The 16,780-nt window shown below is 34.8% G+C and overlaps 2 protein-coding genes across 6 annotated transcripts in view; one reads left to right on the top strand and one right to left on the bottom strand.

Annotated features, from left to right (window-relative positions):
• LOC149802875 (ferry endosomal RAB5 effector complex subunit 3-like) overlaps nucleotides 1–5,584 on the bottom strand; it is a 61,627-nt gene extending 56,043 nt beyond the window's left edge. The window contains exon 1 of the mRNA XM_089952326.1: nucleotides 5,490–5,584. The gene's annotated coding sequence lies outside the window, so the exon portion shown is untranslated. The remainder of the gene's footprint in view (nucleotides 1–5,489) is intronic.
• A 9-nt stretch (nucleotides 5,585–5,593) lies between these two features.
• The window catches only part of LOC149802874 (nuclear receptor subfamily 1 group D member 2-like), a 179,130-nt gene continuing 167,943 nt past the window's right edge, over nucleotides 5,594–16,780 (top strand). For 2 of the 5 annotated variants that reach the window (XM_089952322.1, XM_089952321.1), the window contains exons 1-2: nucleotides 5,594–5,675; nucleotides 7,432–7,464. In XM_089952322.1, the coding sequence (XP_089808448.1) occupies nucleotides 5,645–5,675; nucleotides 7,432–7,464 (64 nt within the window). In that variant the 5' untranslated portion in view covers nucleotides 5,594–5,644. Of the gene's footprint in view, nucleotides 5,676–6,207; nucleotides 6,275–6,790; nucleotides 6,858–7,431; nucleotides 7,465–16,780 lie in introns of those variants that run through there. The other 3 variants (XM_089952325.1, XM_089952324.1, XM_089952323.1) reach the window with 3 other exon arrangements.

Genomic DNA, 16,780 nt, shown 5'->3' with positions numbered 1-16,780 from the left:
CAAAATACTCATATGTTAACTGAGGGGAAAGTCTAAATTTGTTGTGAATTAAGGGATGATGTAATTTTTTATGGCAGTGGAAGTTATGCAAGACTGTATTTACATCTATTTAAAAATGTTCTCTCATTTGGCCGAGGTGAAAACTCCATTTATATCCTTATTCAGATCATCAAGTACAGGACCTTATTTTTAAGTACTACATAATATGCTTAACTACTGTCCTTAATATAATATTTAGGATTTAAAACAATTATGTCCATTATTTGAGCATAAGGACTGAAAAATTTATTTCAAACTGATCCACTCATGCAAAAATTCAGGTATTTTTGTTGTACTGGAGGTGCTAGTTATGAAAGAATCAATGAAAACATGTTTGATCTATTTGTCAGGCAACAAACTTTGAAAAATATTCTTTAAAAAGGGTAGATATTTAAATTTAAATGTAGGGGAGGTAATTTCATTGTAACTGTTTACATTGACTTGTTGATTGGTCTGAATCTGTGTGCCTGGTTGTTAGATATACACAAGTTATCTCCCTTTTCTCACAAGAGTAAAATCCATTTATCAATCGTGACATCACTAATTATAGTAGTTGGTAATATGTATGACCCAGTCATGTGACCTTACCTCAAAAAAATCTATTTCAGACTTACTGCCATTTTGTATTAGGTACAATGGCATCAACACAAGTTATAGAAATTAAATGAATTAAAAAATCTTTGCTACTCCTTCAGAATGGAAGGTCTTATCGACATGGGGTTAAGACTTATTTTTATGTCTAATTGGCCCAAAATGATCTGACATGGTAGCCATCTTTATTCTTTTTAAAATCTACAATATTTCTGCAGGGAAAGTTATATCAATCTGGAGTTTTCACCAGATGACTTCTTATCTTGTCTAACTGGTCCCAAATTAAAATGGTGATGCTTGGGCATCCAATATGGCAACCATATAGGCCATTTTCAAAATGTTAATAGTACTATTCTTTGACTGTGGGTCATATCAACATGGAGTTTTCATTTAAAGACTTCTTGTGATGTCAAGCTGGTTTTAAAGAACCTGCTGCCTACCTGACATCCTAAGTCACTGACATGGGGTTTTCACCATAATCTTTTTATATCTAGTTGGTCTGAAATGAAATTAGTGCCACTCAGGCATGCAGTATGAGCACCTGCAACTCATGCTGAATGGATTTCCATATTTGATATGGTTTTCACTAAACGACTTCTGATGATGCCTAGTTGGTTCTAAATGAAAACAGTACTATCTGACAACCAATATGGTCACCGCACCAGCCATTGTGAAAATAACTCAGCAGTTAAAAAACTTCTGCAATTCCTTGAAATTTGTTTGGGACAGTAGAGCATCAGTCCCTTTAAGGGGCTGTTGTTAATTTTGGGCATTTCATATGGACAAAACAAAAAATTCCTGTGAAGTGTGTCTGTGCGAATGGATTTTTAATGTAGCTTTAACAATTTTTCAGTCATATTGCTAAGATGTCTGCAGTGTGGCAATTTATAGTGATGTCTAGCACTGGGGCATCATGCCGCAGACATGTAGCATCATGTCCCATCCAGTCTCATTATCCTGATACCAGGCCAACTAGTCCTAACACTAACTTCTTAATGCTGAACACCTAGCAAGGCAGCTGTTAGTAACATTTGTATAAGTCTTTGGTATCACTCGGTCAGGATTCAAACCTGTGACCTCTTGTATTTAGGGCAAATGCTTTAACCACTGGGGCAGTTAAATTCCTATGGAATAACTAATTTCAACAAAAATTTTTTAATTATACTGATATTTCTTCTACAACTGATTAAACTGCTTTGATGAGTATTAAAACGTTCATTATTTTATTAGTTAAATGTGTTCCTGCCTAGAATGAAAGTATGTACACATACATCTATTTATAGAATACATTCCTTTATACCTTAACTCACAGGTGCTCAATGTGATCTTGATGTTGAAAAAAAAAGAGTGACAAAAATACCTTAAATTAACCCATGACCCGTTCTGATACAGGACCCTCTCTATCATACTATATATATATATATATATATATATATATATATATATATATATATACACCACTCCCTCAATAACTTGCACCCTGATAACTCGCAAACCCGCTTATAAAGTGGGGTCAGGCATGGCTCCCATTTTTTAAACCAGAAAATACCCTAAAAATGTAAAAAATGTATCCCTATTTGTTGAACTTGAAGAAAATCAAGATTAAAATTTGTAACAGAAACATAGATGCATCGCTCGTTTTATCATCACAAACAGTAGCTAGGACCTGGAAATTTTAATCAATACTTTGAAATATCAAATTTAAACATAGGTCATACAATTTTTTTACATCTCCTTTCCAAATGACATTCTGCAATTAATGATATGTAAGGAAATTTTGATCAATGAAAATGTCAATTACGCCAAGTGGATTCAGTATTTTAATAAATAAGTACAAATTAAATAATTCTTTTATCAAATGAAATTTGTGTTCTAGTTCTATATTTTAGTTCCTTTTAATTGTAATCATCATAAATGCAATGTGTCCTCTTGTAATTAAACGTAAATTGCATCAATCTACCATAACAGCTATGTCCGCGAGTGTTTCTCTGAGAACCTAATTAAGTGCTGACCATATTTTGATGACTGACTTCCGGAAGTATTTGTTGTATTGTTGCACTGAATTAAAAGCTGGCCTCCTTTGTATAGGGGGTTTCACGGTTGCAACGGACTTACTGATTGTAGCGCCTAAAATGACCTCCCTTAGCTCCAATGCGCATGCCCACAAAATATTTCCAGTTCCGGATAGTTCACCGTTCTACACTTGGTTAGCAAAACATAGTCAACAAAGGAAGGTATCTTAGCTGTACTACAGATCATTATGGTTAAACCAATGAATCAATTATATATGCCAAACATCTTTTGTTCATACTGGGAGAATAATTATAGACATTAAATCAAATAATTAGATTCAGTGTCCATACTTACATTATATCAGATAATTAAATAATATTTACTTTCTCTACTTAAATGATATCTAATAATTAAATTAAATACACTGTCCATACCTGATAATATAAATTCATTATCCATAATTTCAGATACATTTGTAGGAACATTCACTTTGCTCTCCGATTTTAAACATTTATTGCACATTTTTGGTTATATAACTTTAACGAAAACAATCTCAACAATTTGCATTTTTCATATGTTGATATATCCTTCTTTCTCAGTTATTTTCGCAAGGCTAATAGTTCATTTGTAACATGTTAAGAAAGTTATAACACAAGTTCGATATGAAAATTATAACACGAATTTGATACGTCAGCTGATTTGTAATGCTGAATATTTTAAACCAGAAAAGTTTTTTTTTTTAAACAGAACACAGTATTTTAATGTATTCAGAGGAACTTAACAAAGCAATGATTACATTTGTTATCATAATGATAAATGAGAGTAATTAATGCAGACGGAATATTTGTTCATATTTGGGTGTAAATATCGTACAATATTCAGATTAAATAACATGCCCAATGACGCCTTTTTTATTGTTTCATTTTCATTTTGACTTTTGAAACATCAAATATCAGACGGTACATGCAATAACTTTCAGCATGATTTTTCTTTGCTTATGCTGACACGTAATAACTCTCAAATTTGCTGGGGTCTTTACAAAACATTTCTGATTACCACCTGCAAATTCATCTAGAACAGCCTTCTTAAAATTAGTTTAATTCTGTTTAACTTTCCTTGCATCACATATGTAAGTTTTAAAGATCCAATTATTTCACAGATTCCGTCATTTTACTTTGGTTCGTCTTTTAAATCAATATTGATCCACGTGACTGAATGTAAAATTGCAAACAGTATGATTTAAAAAAGAGACTGCTTGTAAGAACATGCTCTACAAGTCAATAATAAATGGATACTCAAAAATATTCATATTTGTTGTCTTTATCTATCAGTCACTCTTTCTAACTTAGCATCATGTTATACTTGTTTTTAACCAGAAGTATGTTTATGTAATATACGTATGTGAACACACATTCATTCGAGGATATACATACCCATGCACCAGATGAAAGAAGACGGACATACAGACAGACAGACAGATAGGTGAGAGCCACAAATGTCCTATATATGCATAGCGTGTCTAATATTGATATTTCTCCAAATTGTATACTCTAAAATTTCCAACCGTTCAAGGAAATAAAATTAAAATAATCATCAAGGAGACTCATACGTGCATCTGTCTGTCCAAACATGGTTGACATTTGTGCATTTTGAAAAAACTCAAGTTATTTCATGAGAAATATAATGAACATTAATAGAAAAGCAACAGTCTAAATCAAGAATAAAAAACCCCTGAAGAAGTTAGACTTTTTTCTCGTCGTTCAACCTCCATTAACTGCTATGATTGAATCTGTACAAAATAAACAAATTTTCAATATTCTTTAAGCGAGATAAATTGCAAGAACTTTTTATGCAGCAATACACTTTTGCAAAATCAATTAATACAAACTAGAGCAAAAGGTAGTAATGGAAAGATAATAAAGTTCTGAAATGGGCAGATACTATTTATTTGAAAGCTGGGAGCAGCGCAAGTTAGTGAAAAAAATAAAAGATGTATTTTAAAAAATTGATCAAATATTGATAGAATTTCTTTTTAAGATAGTGAGATATCGATCTTGCTTGCATAATGTGAGTGGTCTGTCACATTTTATTGATCTACATCTGCCATCTTAATTGACTGAACTACCCGGAAGTGAGTTGCACCAATATGCCCTCTAGTGTTTTCAAGGGGAGATACTAACTGTGAAACCCCCTATTACCATGTTAATTATGTCTTTTGAATCGAATAAAGGAGGTGGAATAAAAGAAAAGTTTAAAGGCATGAAAATCCTACAAACTTAAAATCTTGCAGCCCTGGTCGTATGAACTCACTTAATTTGATCAGTCGAACACTTATAAATGTTATTGTGTATGTGACATAAACTACCTTAAATTAACCGATTCTTTCATAACTGTGATGAAAGATAACAAGGCAGCCAAGCAAAATGAATACTTTTAAAATAAAGAGCTTGTGGACCCTGTTATGCGCGAGTTATCTAGGGAGAGGTGTGTGTGTGTGTGTATGTGTGTGTGTGTATATATATATATATATATATATATATATATATATATATATATATATATATATCTTTTATAGTATGATAGAGAGGGTCCTATGACAGAACGGGTCATGGGGGTAGTCTGAGGTATTTTTGTCACTCTGTATGATTATTTTCCTTCAGATTATTTGGTGTTTTTTTTTTTGTCAACATCAAGCCTGCGTTGAGCACCTGTGCCTTTACTGTTACCTTTCAACTTTATACCATGTACCACCGACTTACTATAGAGAATCCTTATATAGGATTTATCGCTTTCAATAACATGAGTTTCATGCATTACACTCAAAAAGATATAGAAAATACACAAACCTGTTTGTTCTGTTTGTATTATTAACGCCTTTTAAAATTGCAAACATAAAATTTACACGGAAGCTAATTTCTGTCTAGGGCGCTGACATTTTGACTAATGCATTGTGGGAATGACGACATAACTAGGTCGTATTGGGGTGAAAATTCGGTCAGCGATGGATGAAAGCACGCCAAATGTCATTGCCGGTGAGTTAGAATTTGGAGTCTTCCTTCAGTTAACTACTGTTTCATTCTTACCGTTTTAGTTTGCTTTTTTCCCTCTCAAATTATATATATTAGTTTTGTTAGGGACACGATTACGGTGAAAGCTGGGTGCAGACATGAATTGCCGCACTTTACACAGGCTTTGTTCCCTAAATAGGCCGGCAGACACAAGTATAAACAAATCGAAACTAACATATTCACATGGAAGTTGAAAAATATTCTTATATTAGGAAATAGAGGGTTTGTGCTTTGTTTCAAATTTATAAAGTGTCTGTCCACTTTTATTCATTATGAGCGAGCTACCGTGGCTGATAATGGACTGTCTGATCGTGGGCACGTTGAGAGTCAGTCACAAAGAGAGAAGTGGGTCAAAACAAACTGACTCAGGCGATCGGTAGGGGTTAAGAATGCACAGTGTCACGTAGTTCATAGCATGTTGCGTTTATCGATTTAACCAAGCACTGATTAAACCTTATAACCATGGGATAGTCTAGAATAATTCTTTTCCATTAGTAACCTGTGTTTATAATGTTACAGGGATATTTCAGGCGCGTGCGAGACAAACATTTAACGAGCCGCTGGTAGGTCTGTTACGTAACTGGTCTAGAGGTTACGCCCAACTGTCTGTATATCTCTCCGCTTGACTACTCAGGTTATTTATGTGTACTGCTTTTCCATCCAGACGGATACTCGCGACACAGAGCATTGGTTTGATAGGGAATGTTTACATTATAATACTGATCAGATACACCTCTTTTCAGCATATGTACATACAGGTAGTGTCCTGTCTCGGTATTTTTGTTTTGAGTTAATGATACATTTTTGTTGTTGGTCTGGAACGCTTATGCCAGCACAGAAATGGGTCTTTGTAATGCACAGGACTGTGCAGTATGCACAGATTAGACCTATAAATACTGCACATGCACATATACACTAAGTGCAGTGCAGCATTTACTTTTAGCTTTGGGCAAAATTGAGCTTTGCAAAAGTTGCAATACGTAGGTGTGTCATTTGATAAACTTGCACTGAAAGAATTATGAATGGACATGCTCATTAAATAAAGGGGTGAGTAGGTACAAGATCTGTATAACCAGCACAGTTTATCTTCAAAATGTAAATGATTCAGACCGTTGTGTCGCTTATACATATGGAAAGATTATCAAGGTAGTTAAAGGACATTTTAAGTGTGGATTAACGAATGTAAACTTGCTGTTAAATTTTTTGGCATTTTGTTTCACATCATACTATTCATGTATTTTGATCTTGTTGCTTTAAAATAGTTGTGCATGACTTTATAACTTTAAATTGATTTTCAGTCTTCAGTTAGGCTTTTATCATTTTCAGAATGTAAATTTTCCACAATCAGAATAGAGTTACAAACTTGTGAAAGATTAGTCTTCAGAAAGTGTCTTCATACATTCCAGCTTTAATTGAATGTTTACTTGCCATGTAAATTTCAGATTGTTACTGTCTTGTGCAGCTTTTACTTTCCCAGCATAAACATCTTAAGGACAGAACTTGCAAATGTGCCCTTTCAGTGTTATATTTTTCATTTTATCTTAAATAAGATCACATCACATAAAATCACAGTATGTTGCATGCATAATTTTGTGCAGTTTTAGAGATGGGAATATAACAGATTTTACTGTTGACTGATACTGAGGTATATATATATATATATATATATATATATATTCAACAGGAAATTGGTATTATATCTATACTTTATTCCTTGTAGCGCTTTCACGTCATCATCATAGACGTTCTTCAGGTAGGTAAATTATTAATTCACTATTTAATGACACATACACACACACATATATGTATGTACTGTCTGTGTGTGTATGTAGATGGGAAGAGAATGACAGCAGGATAATCAAACAGGTTATAAAGTTGGGGGTTTTTTTTGCCAGGTAGAAATTCATCCTTTGCCTTGAACAAATTCACATAACATTCGTACAACAATGCCCTAATCCACTTATTCTTTAAATATGACCAGTTAAAGTCAGTGTTTTATTTTAAGAACTTGGGTTGGTTTTAGAACTAGGCTGCAGCAAATTTAGGGGTAGATCAATAGGTATATTTATCCTGATCAGTTTTCAACTATTTTAGGTGTATCAAAAGCCATTTTATTATTGTTTTCAAAAGAAATCTACATGATTATTTCTGTGCAGTTTAATTTTCATGTTTCTCCTAGCAGACATATTTTTCCCAGTTATATATAGTGTGCAAATAATTATTGGTATATTAATTATAAATATTGCTATGGTAAGATTCCTGTATACAAAAAAATTACACAGAAAGAAATAATTAAAAATTATTTTTTGTGATGACATTCCCAGTATTTATTGTATGAGTGACACTCTGCAGCTCAATGTGGAGAGCTGTCAGTAGCTGTTTAACCTATAGCCTATTTTACAGTGTTTAACAAAGTTCATTTGGTGTGTGTGTGTGTGTGTGTATGTGAGAGATAGAGAGAGAGATTTGGATTTTTAACATAGCTTTATGTTCGTTTGGTTCGTTTACTAGTTTGCTATCAAATTCTGGTTCAAAAAAGGAAATATTTGAAAGCAGATAATATTATCTGCAGGTAATCTAAATGTGGGTCTTAGTTTGTGCTGTCACTGGTATGCCACTAGATCTCCTGTTTAGGTTAATAATTTGTAATGTACTCTATATACACTCCTTCAAGTATGACCCAATTGCAAGCTACATAAATACCAATCTGCAATGGAATAATATGTCAGCAAATAAGGGTCTGTGTTGTTTGTTCTACTGACTAGACCTACAAAAAGGCATGCCATATTTGGGTCTATGCCTATTGCAGTTATATGTAACTTGTATACTAGTAGTTGTCGTTGGAAAGATTTTACACTTTGTAAATATTTACATGATAGCATATAATAGGTGGATTTTTAACCAGTGGTATTGTGTTGTGAACAAAAAGTATTATTTCTGTGGTTTGTGATGATGTGCTAGTGGTCACAGATACAAAACGTAATTATGTTGACATTTTCTTAATAGTTTTATTTTTTACCAAACTTTTAATGAAGTTGAATGAATATACACCAGTACTGGCTCTGCTCTTTATGTGTTTCTGTTTGAAATTAGGAGAGTTTTCTGTGTGTTGGGGGTGGTGGTGGTGGTGATATGTTTATCTATATTTTTGTAACTCCTTGTATATGATTTTTATTTAAGTTTTGTAATTTTTATTTATGGCTGTAAATTGTACAGATTATCTTTAGTTTGGCTTTTGTTATGTGACGGGTTTGGTTTAGGAATATTAAGAGCATAAAATTTCATAGGATCAATTAATAAATGTTTACATTTGTGTTGACAATTACTAATAATATCTTAATAATAAGACTTGATGACTTTAGGTAAATGTTTCATTGGCTGGTGAGTTTTGACTGTTTTAGAATAATTAAGTAATTTCCCATTTATTGACATGAATAGACAGTTTTGAGACAAATTGAGTAGTAAGATCTGTCAGGTGGGGTATGTTGTGAAATATAGTCATTTCTGGTCTTGAAATTTATTAAGAACTTTTCATTTTTTTTGACTTTCATGGAACTTGATCAGGATTATCTAGGATTCGCTTCATAATACTGTAACTCTTACATTTTCATTTATAATTGCTTAAATGTTTAGACTATTTCTTAAGTGTTACAAAAAACTCGTTGATTTTGCTTCTTTTTATTACTTAGATTGTGACCATAGAGTTGTAAGAGTGCTTAAGATTATACTTTGTGTTGTTATGTTTCATTGGCTTTGGCTGACATTGTTACTAATCTCTTATCTATGTAATGGGAGAAAATCTGCACTTGCAATTGTGAGAATTGATGATCATATCCTTACAGGATACACATTTAAATTACATAAAGGTAAGATCCTGTTTCAAAGTTAAATTTAAACTGGCTTTAACATACATTGTGACAGGCGCATGCATAGTATGATTCCATGTATGTGTACTTTAAAATGTGCATATAGTAACAATTATTTTGGCCTGCTACTTTAAAAAAGTTGTTGCCCCATTTTTGTCTTATGGCTTAATGCTGTGAATTTCATAATCTTGTTAAACTTGTTATCACAGATAGTCCCAGAGATTTTAGCTGTACTGGTCATAGACATGAAGCAATTATAGGATAGTATGTTGTCCATTGTCTGTCTGTCTGATAACACCAGTTTGTTATTGCTACTTATCCTAAACTACTTGGTTGATTGCCACGAATCTTTCCCATGTTCTACTTAATGCTGATTGAAATGGGGTTGCTTGCCAGTATGGCTCCCACAGTGGTGAAAGTCTTTATGTTACTTCCTCACAAAAATGGCCATATCATCGTGGGATTTTCATTAAAATACTTTTTTGTTTGTTAGGTTCTAAATAAAAATAATGTCCAATATGTCTGTCATGGCAACCATCTTGAAAGTCAAGTTATGGTTACTTCTTGCATGTCTAGTAGGTCCTTAATGAAAATGGTGTGAACTTGACCTCAGTTATGGCTGCTATGGTGGCCATCTTGAAAATTTTGATTTTACTGGTCCTCCTGATCAGTGGTCACATATTGATGTGAGGTTTTCATCAGAAGACTTCTAATGATTGGTTCCAAATAAGAATGATGCCTGTCTGACATTCAGTATGGCCTCCATGGCAATAATCTTGAAAATCTTGTTATTAACATTCCACTTAAATGGAAAGTCATTGGCATGGGGTTTCACCAGAAGTCTTCTTATGGTGTTAAGATGGTACTAAATGGAAATAATGCTGATCTGGTTACCAGTATGGTAGTCATGTTGAAAATCTTTTTGTTTCTTCTCCAGGCTGGATTGTCATATTGACTTGGGCTTTCCACCAAACAACTTTTTATTATGTGTAGTTGGTTCTGAATGAAAATGGTGCCGATCTAACATCCAGTATGGACACCCAAGCAGCCATCTTGAAAATATTGTCATTACTGCCTCTTTTGAATCGGAAGTAATATCAGCATCAGATTTTAACCAGGAGAACTCTTACGATGTTTGTTGATTCCAAATGAAATACATATGCAGTAGTCCCCCTCTTCCCCCCCCCCCCCCCCCCCCGACCAGTGGCCAACTGCTTCTTATGGCCAGAATCCCATGGCACTGACAAGTTTGTATTCAAAAGTACCCCTCAAGAACGGCCACCCCTCACGAGCAGACACTTTTTTTTCAAATGTATCCAGAGCCAATAATTAATTCATATCATGACGTAAGGTAAGTAATCAGATTAACTCTATTGTCTATACATGTCTCCCTGTGTCAAGTTTCCTGTACTGAAAGAAGTTTTGACTTAAGTACAAGTAACAGTAAGATTAATACTATATCGTTGTTTATAAAAGCTGACGTTTACAGGAAATAGACTTAACAATGTTATGATAGAGTTTTGGCTTCACACATCTGTCGAGTTCTTCTCTTTGATGATTACAACCGGATGTAATTGTCAGGATCATAACAGGGTCAGCATAGGTTAAAAATAGATTTTGTACATTAACACTAACAAACAAACACACACACACACAGAGAAATTACCCAATGACCTTGAACAAAACAGGGTATCAGACAAAGACCCAAAAATTGCGTGACAACACATTATCGCTTCCTTTACAAAGAAGGCAGTTCATCCGCTTGACAAAAGTTTCATCTGCATAATTAAATCACATACAGTTAGCAACATTTGAATAAATCATTACCAAACATTAACATGTCATCACCTAAACGGAGATGTATTATTTTAGAAGAAAGTCAATTATTTTGCTTGACAACATTGGGTGATGTGGGTTTGGGTAGACTTGCTGAACAATTTTAAGTAGAAAAGACTTGAATAAAACAATTTTATGTTGAAAAGACTCAAACATTGTAACTGATAAGGAGGTTATTCAACAGCAGTTCGAAAATGAAGCAAATGGAAAGAGAATTATGTATGTACCAAGATTTGAATGAATATTTTGAATGGTTTTGCAATGTTCATGATAACAATACCTGCTTGCATATCATGCTTATGCCAAGAATAAGAAATATTAATGTATATTTAGTTAAAATAAGTCCTTTATTATAACAAGAAGAACCTTTTAATAATTAATGTTATTTTTAAACGAAGATATTAAATGAAGATATTAAGTGCTTTAAAGTATGTAGCTTTCTTACTTCGTACATTACATATACTTTTCACAAAAAATATAGTCCCCCTTTGGAAAGGCCAGCAGTCTTTTGACGCCACTTTCCTGGTGCAGAAGGGGGGCCACTGTGGTGTTAATCTGTCATCCAGTATGGCCATCTTGAAATATCATCATTACGCCTTTTGAATGGAATGTAATATCTACATCAGGTTTTCACCACTAGAACTTTTGTGTTCAGTTGGTCTTAAACAGAAATGGTTCCAATATTACCTCCAGTTACCCGCATAACGTCAAGTTTGAAAACTATCTCTCAATTTGCTTGATTTGTTTACTGTGTAAAACCTGCTTGGTGTATAATTTTAAAAGTTCTACTAAGTGCGGCCACCACCATCACCAATTAAAAAAAATAAAGGAACAGGAAAACAAGAGCAAAGAAATAATACCAAGAAGAGGACAATAACAAGATGGCGGACTGTTCAGATGGACGTTGCAGTGCTCATGTGCAAATCATGGATAATTCTGTTTATGAGACTCGCTCCAGGAAGATATATACTGAACTGGAAACAGAAAATGAAGGTGATTGTACTGTACATGGGAATTGTGGTTTAAATGCTTTTTATGATGCAGATTTGGTGAGTGATAGCCTGACAGTGCAAACAAGGCAGATCTATGCTCGCAACCTCAGTACACAAGTACACAGAATGTTGGCAATACATGTTTTGACAGAGATGCCCAAGATTCGAGTCACCGTTGTAACAGCCCAACATATCAAGATGTCATATCTCAGGTTCCCAATCAGGACTATGTTAGAAGACTTGATCAGGAACTAGATAATCTACCCAGAGACATGTATATTGAGAAATTGCTAGAGGTTTCACACGACAGTGAAGATATTGTAACCTGGTATAGGTCAGTTTTATTTATTAGAGCACAAGGTTTTCCTGGCTGTCCATCTGGATGTTTGGTTGTTAGAAAGAACAGAAATGGTGTAAGTAGTTTAATAAAATATGCAAGGGATTATTATTCTTTAGCTATATTTATAAAAGGGGATCCTTGCGAGATCGATTCTATTTTTAGCAAGAAGAAATCAAACCCTAATGTACAAGCTGAACATTGTGAACATGACGATGAACATAGCTCAGGGCAAGCAGAACAAGTGATTAATTCAGCAAGACTCTCGCTAACGGAAATCAAGAGTGATTGCGGTCATCTACAACAAACTGTTGCTTCACTCAGAGAAGAGATTATATCTCTGAAGGCAACCCAAATCACATTGGTGACTATGAATGATCTTAATGCATTCCGTGCTGATGTAAACAATAAGGTACAGGCACAATCTCAAACAATAGAACTGCTTCGTAATGAGATTAAGTCACTGAAAACTACTCAAAGCGTGTTGATGAAAGAAAATGAAACTCTCCACACCATCACTGAGCAACTTAGAGTTAAGCTGATGAAATCTTTGAGTAAACCCATGTCTTATGCGGATGTCGTTCACACGAATAGTCCAGCTGTAAGTAACCTATCATGTAGTCCCAATGGATGTGGTGATCAACGCTCTCCATCAATTGCTGCTCAGAACAAGATTCATGTGTCTAACTGTTCATCTCCCGTCTTGATCGACTCTAACAAAACTGGTTGCGATACACACTGCTGCCTATCAAGTGAATCTCAGAACAGAACTGCAGTGTCCAACTGTTTGTCTCCAGTGTCGGTTGAGGCTGACGACTCTACACCAGGTACAATGGCAGTGGAGTCACGAACCGGCATAACGGCCCAACCAACTTTGGAAAAGAGTGGGGTCAGTGCTCTGCAAACTCTGGTTTCAAAAAGTTTGAATATAATTTCACAGACTTTCGATAGAAGACATATTGCCCCCTTCGATGGAAATATCCCACAGATTTATAAAGCCAATGTTCATCCTGATGTGACAAATGTTGTACGCACACTCATTCGGAATCAAAATAAACTGTTAACCCACACTGAACGGCTTTCTGAACAGGGGACTTCGACTTCAACCAGGATAGAGAACGTTAGGCATCCGATTACTAGCAACAGTAATGTGAAAGGTATTGACTTGAAAACCCTTCCTAGCAAGATACCTACTGTTATTGGGGTCAGGTAGAAAGACCTAGATCATTTGGTAAATCAGGTTTAGAAATAGGTTCAGAGAGTATTGTTGGACATGAGGATGTTGATGACAATAATGAGAATGTTGTATTTGAAGGTGTAGTTAGATGTAGAACAAGGCGCTTTTATGTGGGTGGCATTGGCGTCAAATCTACTGCTGAAGGCCTCGGTAAATTCTTGAAAGAATACAATATAGATCCGTTATCCATAAAGTTTATCCACAGTAGACGTAATTGTCTATCGGCCAAGCTGACTGTATATAATTCCGACTGCAACACTGTTGAAAATGATGTAACATGGCCAAAAGGTGTTTATGTAAGAAGGTGGTATGGGAATCAGTCTTGGCGAGACAGGTTTAGCAATCGTGATCAGGAGGCAAATGAAGGTGCAGGATGCGATATTCCGTGACTAGGGCGACAGTTAATTGTTCATAAATTTGCCATTATGTTCTGTCGTAAGTTAATGTGTTTTGTTATCTTTGTCATTTTAGTCCTGCTTTCATGATGCATAAGTATTAATATGCCTATATTGCAAGTTAATATGAATCTTAATATACTGACCTGGAATGTTAGAGGAATTATGTCCTCTGCTCTTAGCTTTAGTACAATGCTGGATAAATATAATGTTGACGTAGCTTGCGTAACTGAACATAAACTATTACAGCACATACTTCCATTTTGCGATACTATTCATTCTGATTATAAATGCACTGCTAAGGCAGAGGATATTTCCTCTAATAGCACGTTAATAAAGTGTGGTAAAGGAGGAGTTGCAATCTTCTGCAAAACTTCTCTCATGAGATATGCTAACTTTATAGATGAAGTTAATAGTGACAGAGTTGTTGGCATAGAATTCAAATTTCCCGATATGCAAAATGTATATATTTTTTGTGTATATATGCCGACCCTATTATATGGCATAGATTGTTACAAAGTGCAAATTGAGTTGATTCAAAATCTCTATGATCAGTACTCACAGCTGGGGGACGTGTATTTTACTGGTGATTTCAATGCAGTAGCTGAACCAGACACTTTCAGAGATTACAAAGATAAGAGTATTTCATGAGTTCTTGCGATATAATAATCTAGTGAGTGCTGGACATTTAATAATATGCACTGGTTCCCATTATACGTTCACCCCAGCAAGAACGATGATTATCATTTTTTACTGTCGGATCAATGCATAGGTAGATTACGAAGTGTGCACATTGTTTCAGATCACGAAGAGCACGTGATATCTGACCACCTCCCTATCCTTACTTCCCTTCATACAGTGACCTGTGGGAGAGACTTCAGACAGTCTATGAAGAGAAACAACATAGCCTGGAATAAATTAAACACTGATATCTTGAAAAACTATCAATCTGAGCTGGACCTTCGCCTGAAAACTTTAGATATAGATACTATTTCGGACAATGTTGATAGCTTTTACCAGCACATTGTTAATGCAATACAGCAGTCAAGCGACATCGCGCTTCCAAAGTCTAAATTCAATTATCATGCCAAACCATACTGGTCAAATGAACTCAAAGAAGCACATAAACTTCAAAAACAAGCTAGGTATACTTGGATAAATGAGGGAGGACCGAGGGGTAGTCAATTTAATTCTTACAGAGAATATAAAGATAAGAAGAGAGACTTTAGAAACGTTCAAAAACTGGCTGTGGAAAAATATATGGGGGAGGTGTATGAAGAAATTGAAAAAGCACATGAATGCGATGTGAGACACTTTTGGAAAATGATCAACATTAAGAGAGGGAACAATATAAATTTTTGTCAGGAACTATCAACTGATGGAGTTTGTGTCCGTGATGATGATTCTATCGCAAATGGCTTTGCCAGATACTATGAGGACATTCACACGCCGAATTTAAACCATAGTTTTGACGGAAACTTTTATGAATTTATAGAGAGAGAATTAAATCGGGGTCTACAGGATGAAGTAAGCCATATCGAGGCCTTACAGACCAGTATCAGTTTAAATGAAGTAAGAGAAATCATTAAAGGTCTAAAGAAATCAAAAGCATCGGGCCATGATCAAATTTGCAATGAACATTTGATCTATGGCAGCGACTACCTCATCGAGTGTATGACAATTTTATTTACTCGGATGATTGATCAATCTTACATACCTGTAGATTGCAAAAAAGGGTTAGTAATACCACTGTACAAAGGTAACAGAAAATCAAAGAACTCCCTCGAAAGTTACAGGCCTGTTACTTTACTGCCTGTTATCTACAAAACCTTTGAGAAAATTATTCATGAACGTTTGGTAACTTGGCTCAAAGATACTAATTCTAGTATACCCAGTTCACAACAACATGGTTACCAAAAAGGTTTAGGCTGCACAACAGCGAGTTTTGTGCTGTTGCAATCAGTACAATATAATGTAAACATGGGTTCACGGGTTTTTGCTGCATTTCTTGATACAAAAAAGACATTTGATACCGTGTGGCACGAAGGACTGCTTTTTAAATTATTCACGTTGGGAATTACGGGTAAATCCCTTTTGATATTTTTTAACGTGTATACAAATTTACAGAGTAAAGTTCTTGTAAATGGGCAATTTTCAGATTGGTTCTCAATTGTCCAAGGTGTGAGACAAGGGGGTGTTTTGTCAACCTTGATGTACACAATATTTATAAATGACTTGCTGCTACAGTTAGAAAATAGTGGATTTGGAGCAAAGATTGGATCCTTAGCTGTGGGAAATCCAACCCTAGCTGATGATATTTCACTTTTGGCTATATATCCTAGCAATCTACAAAAGCTGTTAGATATAGCATACGACTACAGTAATAAGTGGCGATTCGAGCTTAGT

Source organism: Sinohyriopsis cumingii, chromosome 3 (assembly GCF_028554795.1).
Source record: "Sinohyriopsis cumingii isolate HCF-2022 chromosome 3, ASM2855479v2, whole genome shotgun sequence".
NCBI lineage: Eukaryota > Metazoa > Mollusca > Bivalvia > Unionida > Unionidae > Sinohyriopsis > Sinohyriopsis cumingii.
Note: the sequence above shows the minus strand (reverse complement) of the source record. Positions and strands in the feature narration are given on the sequence as shown.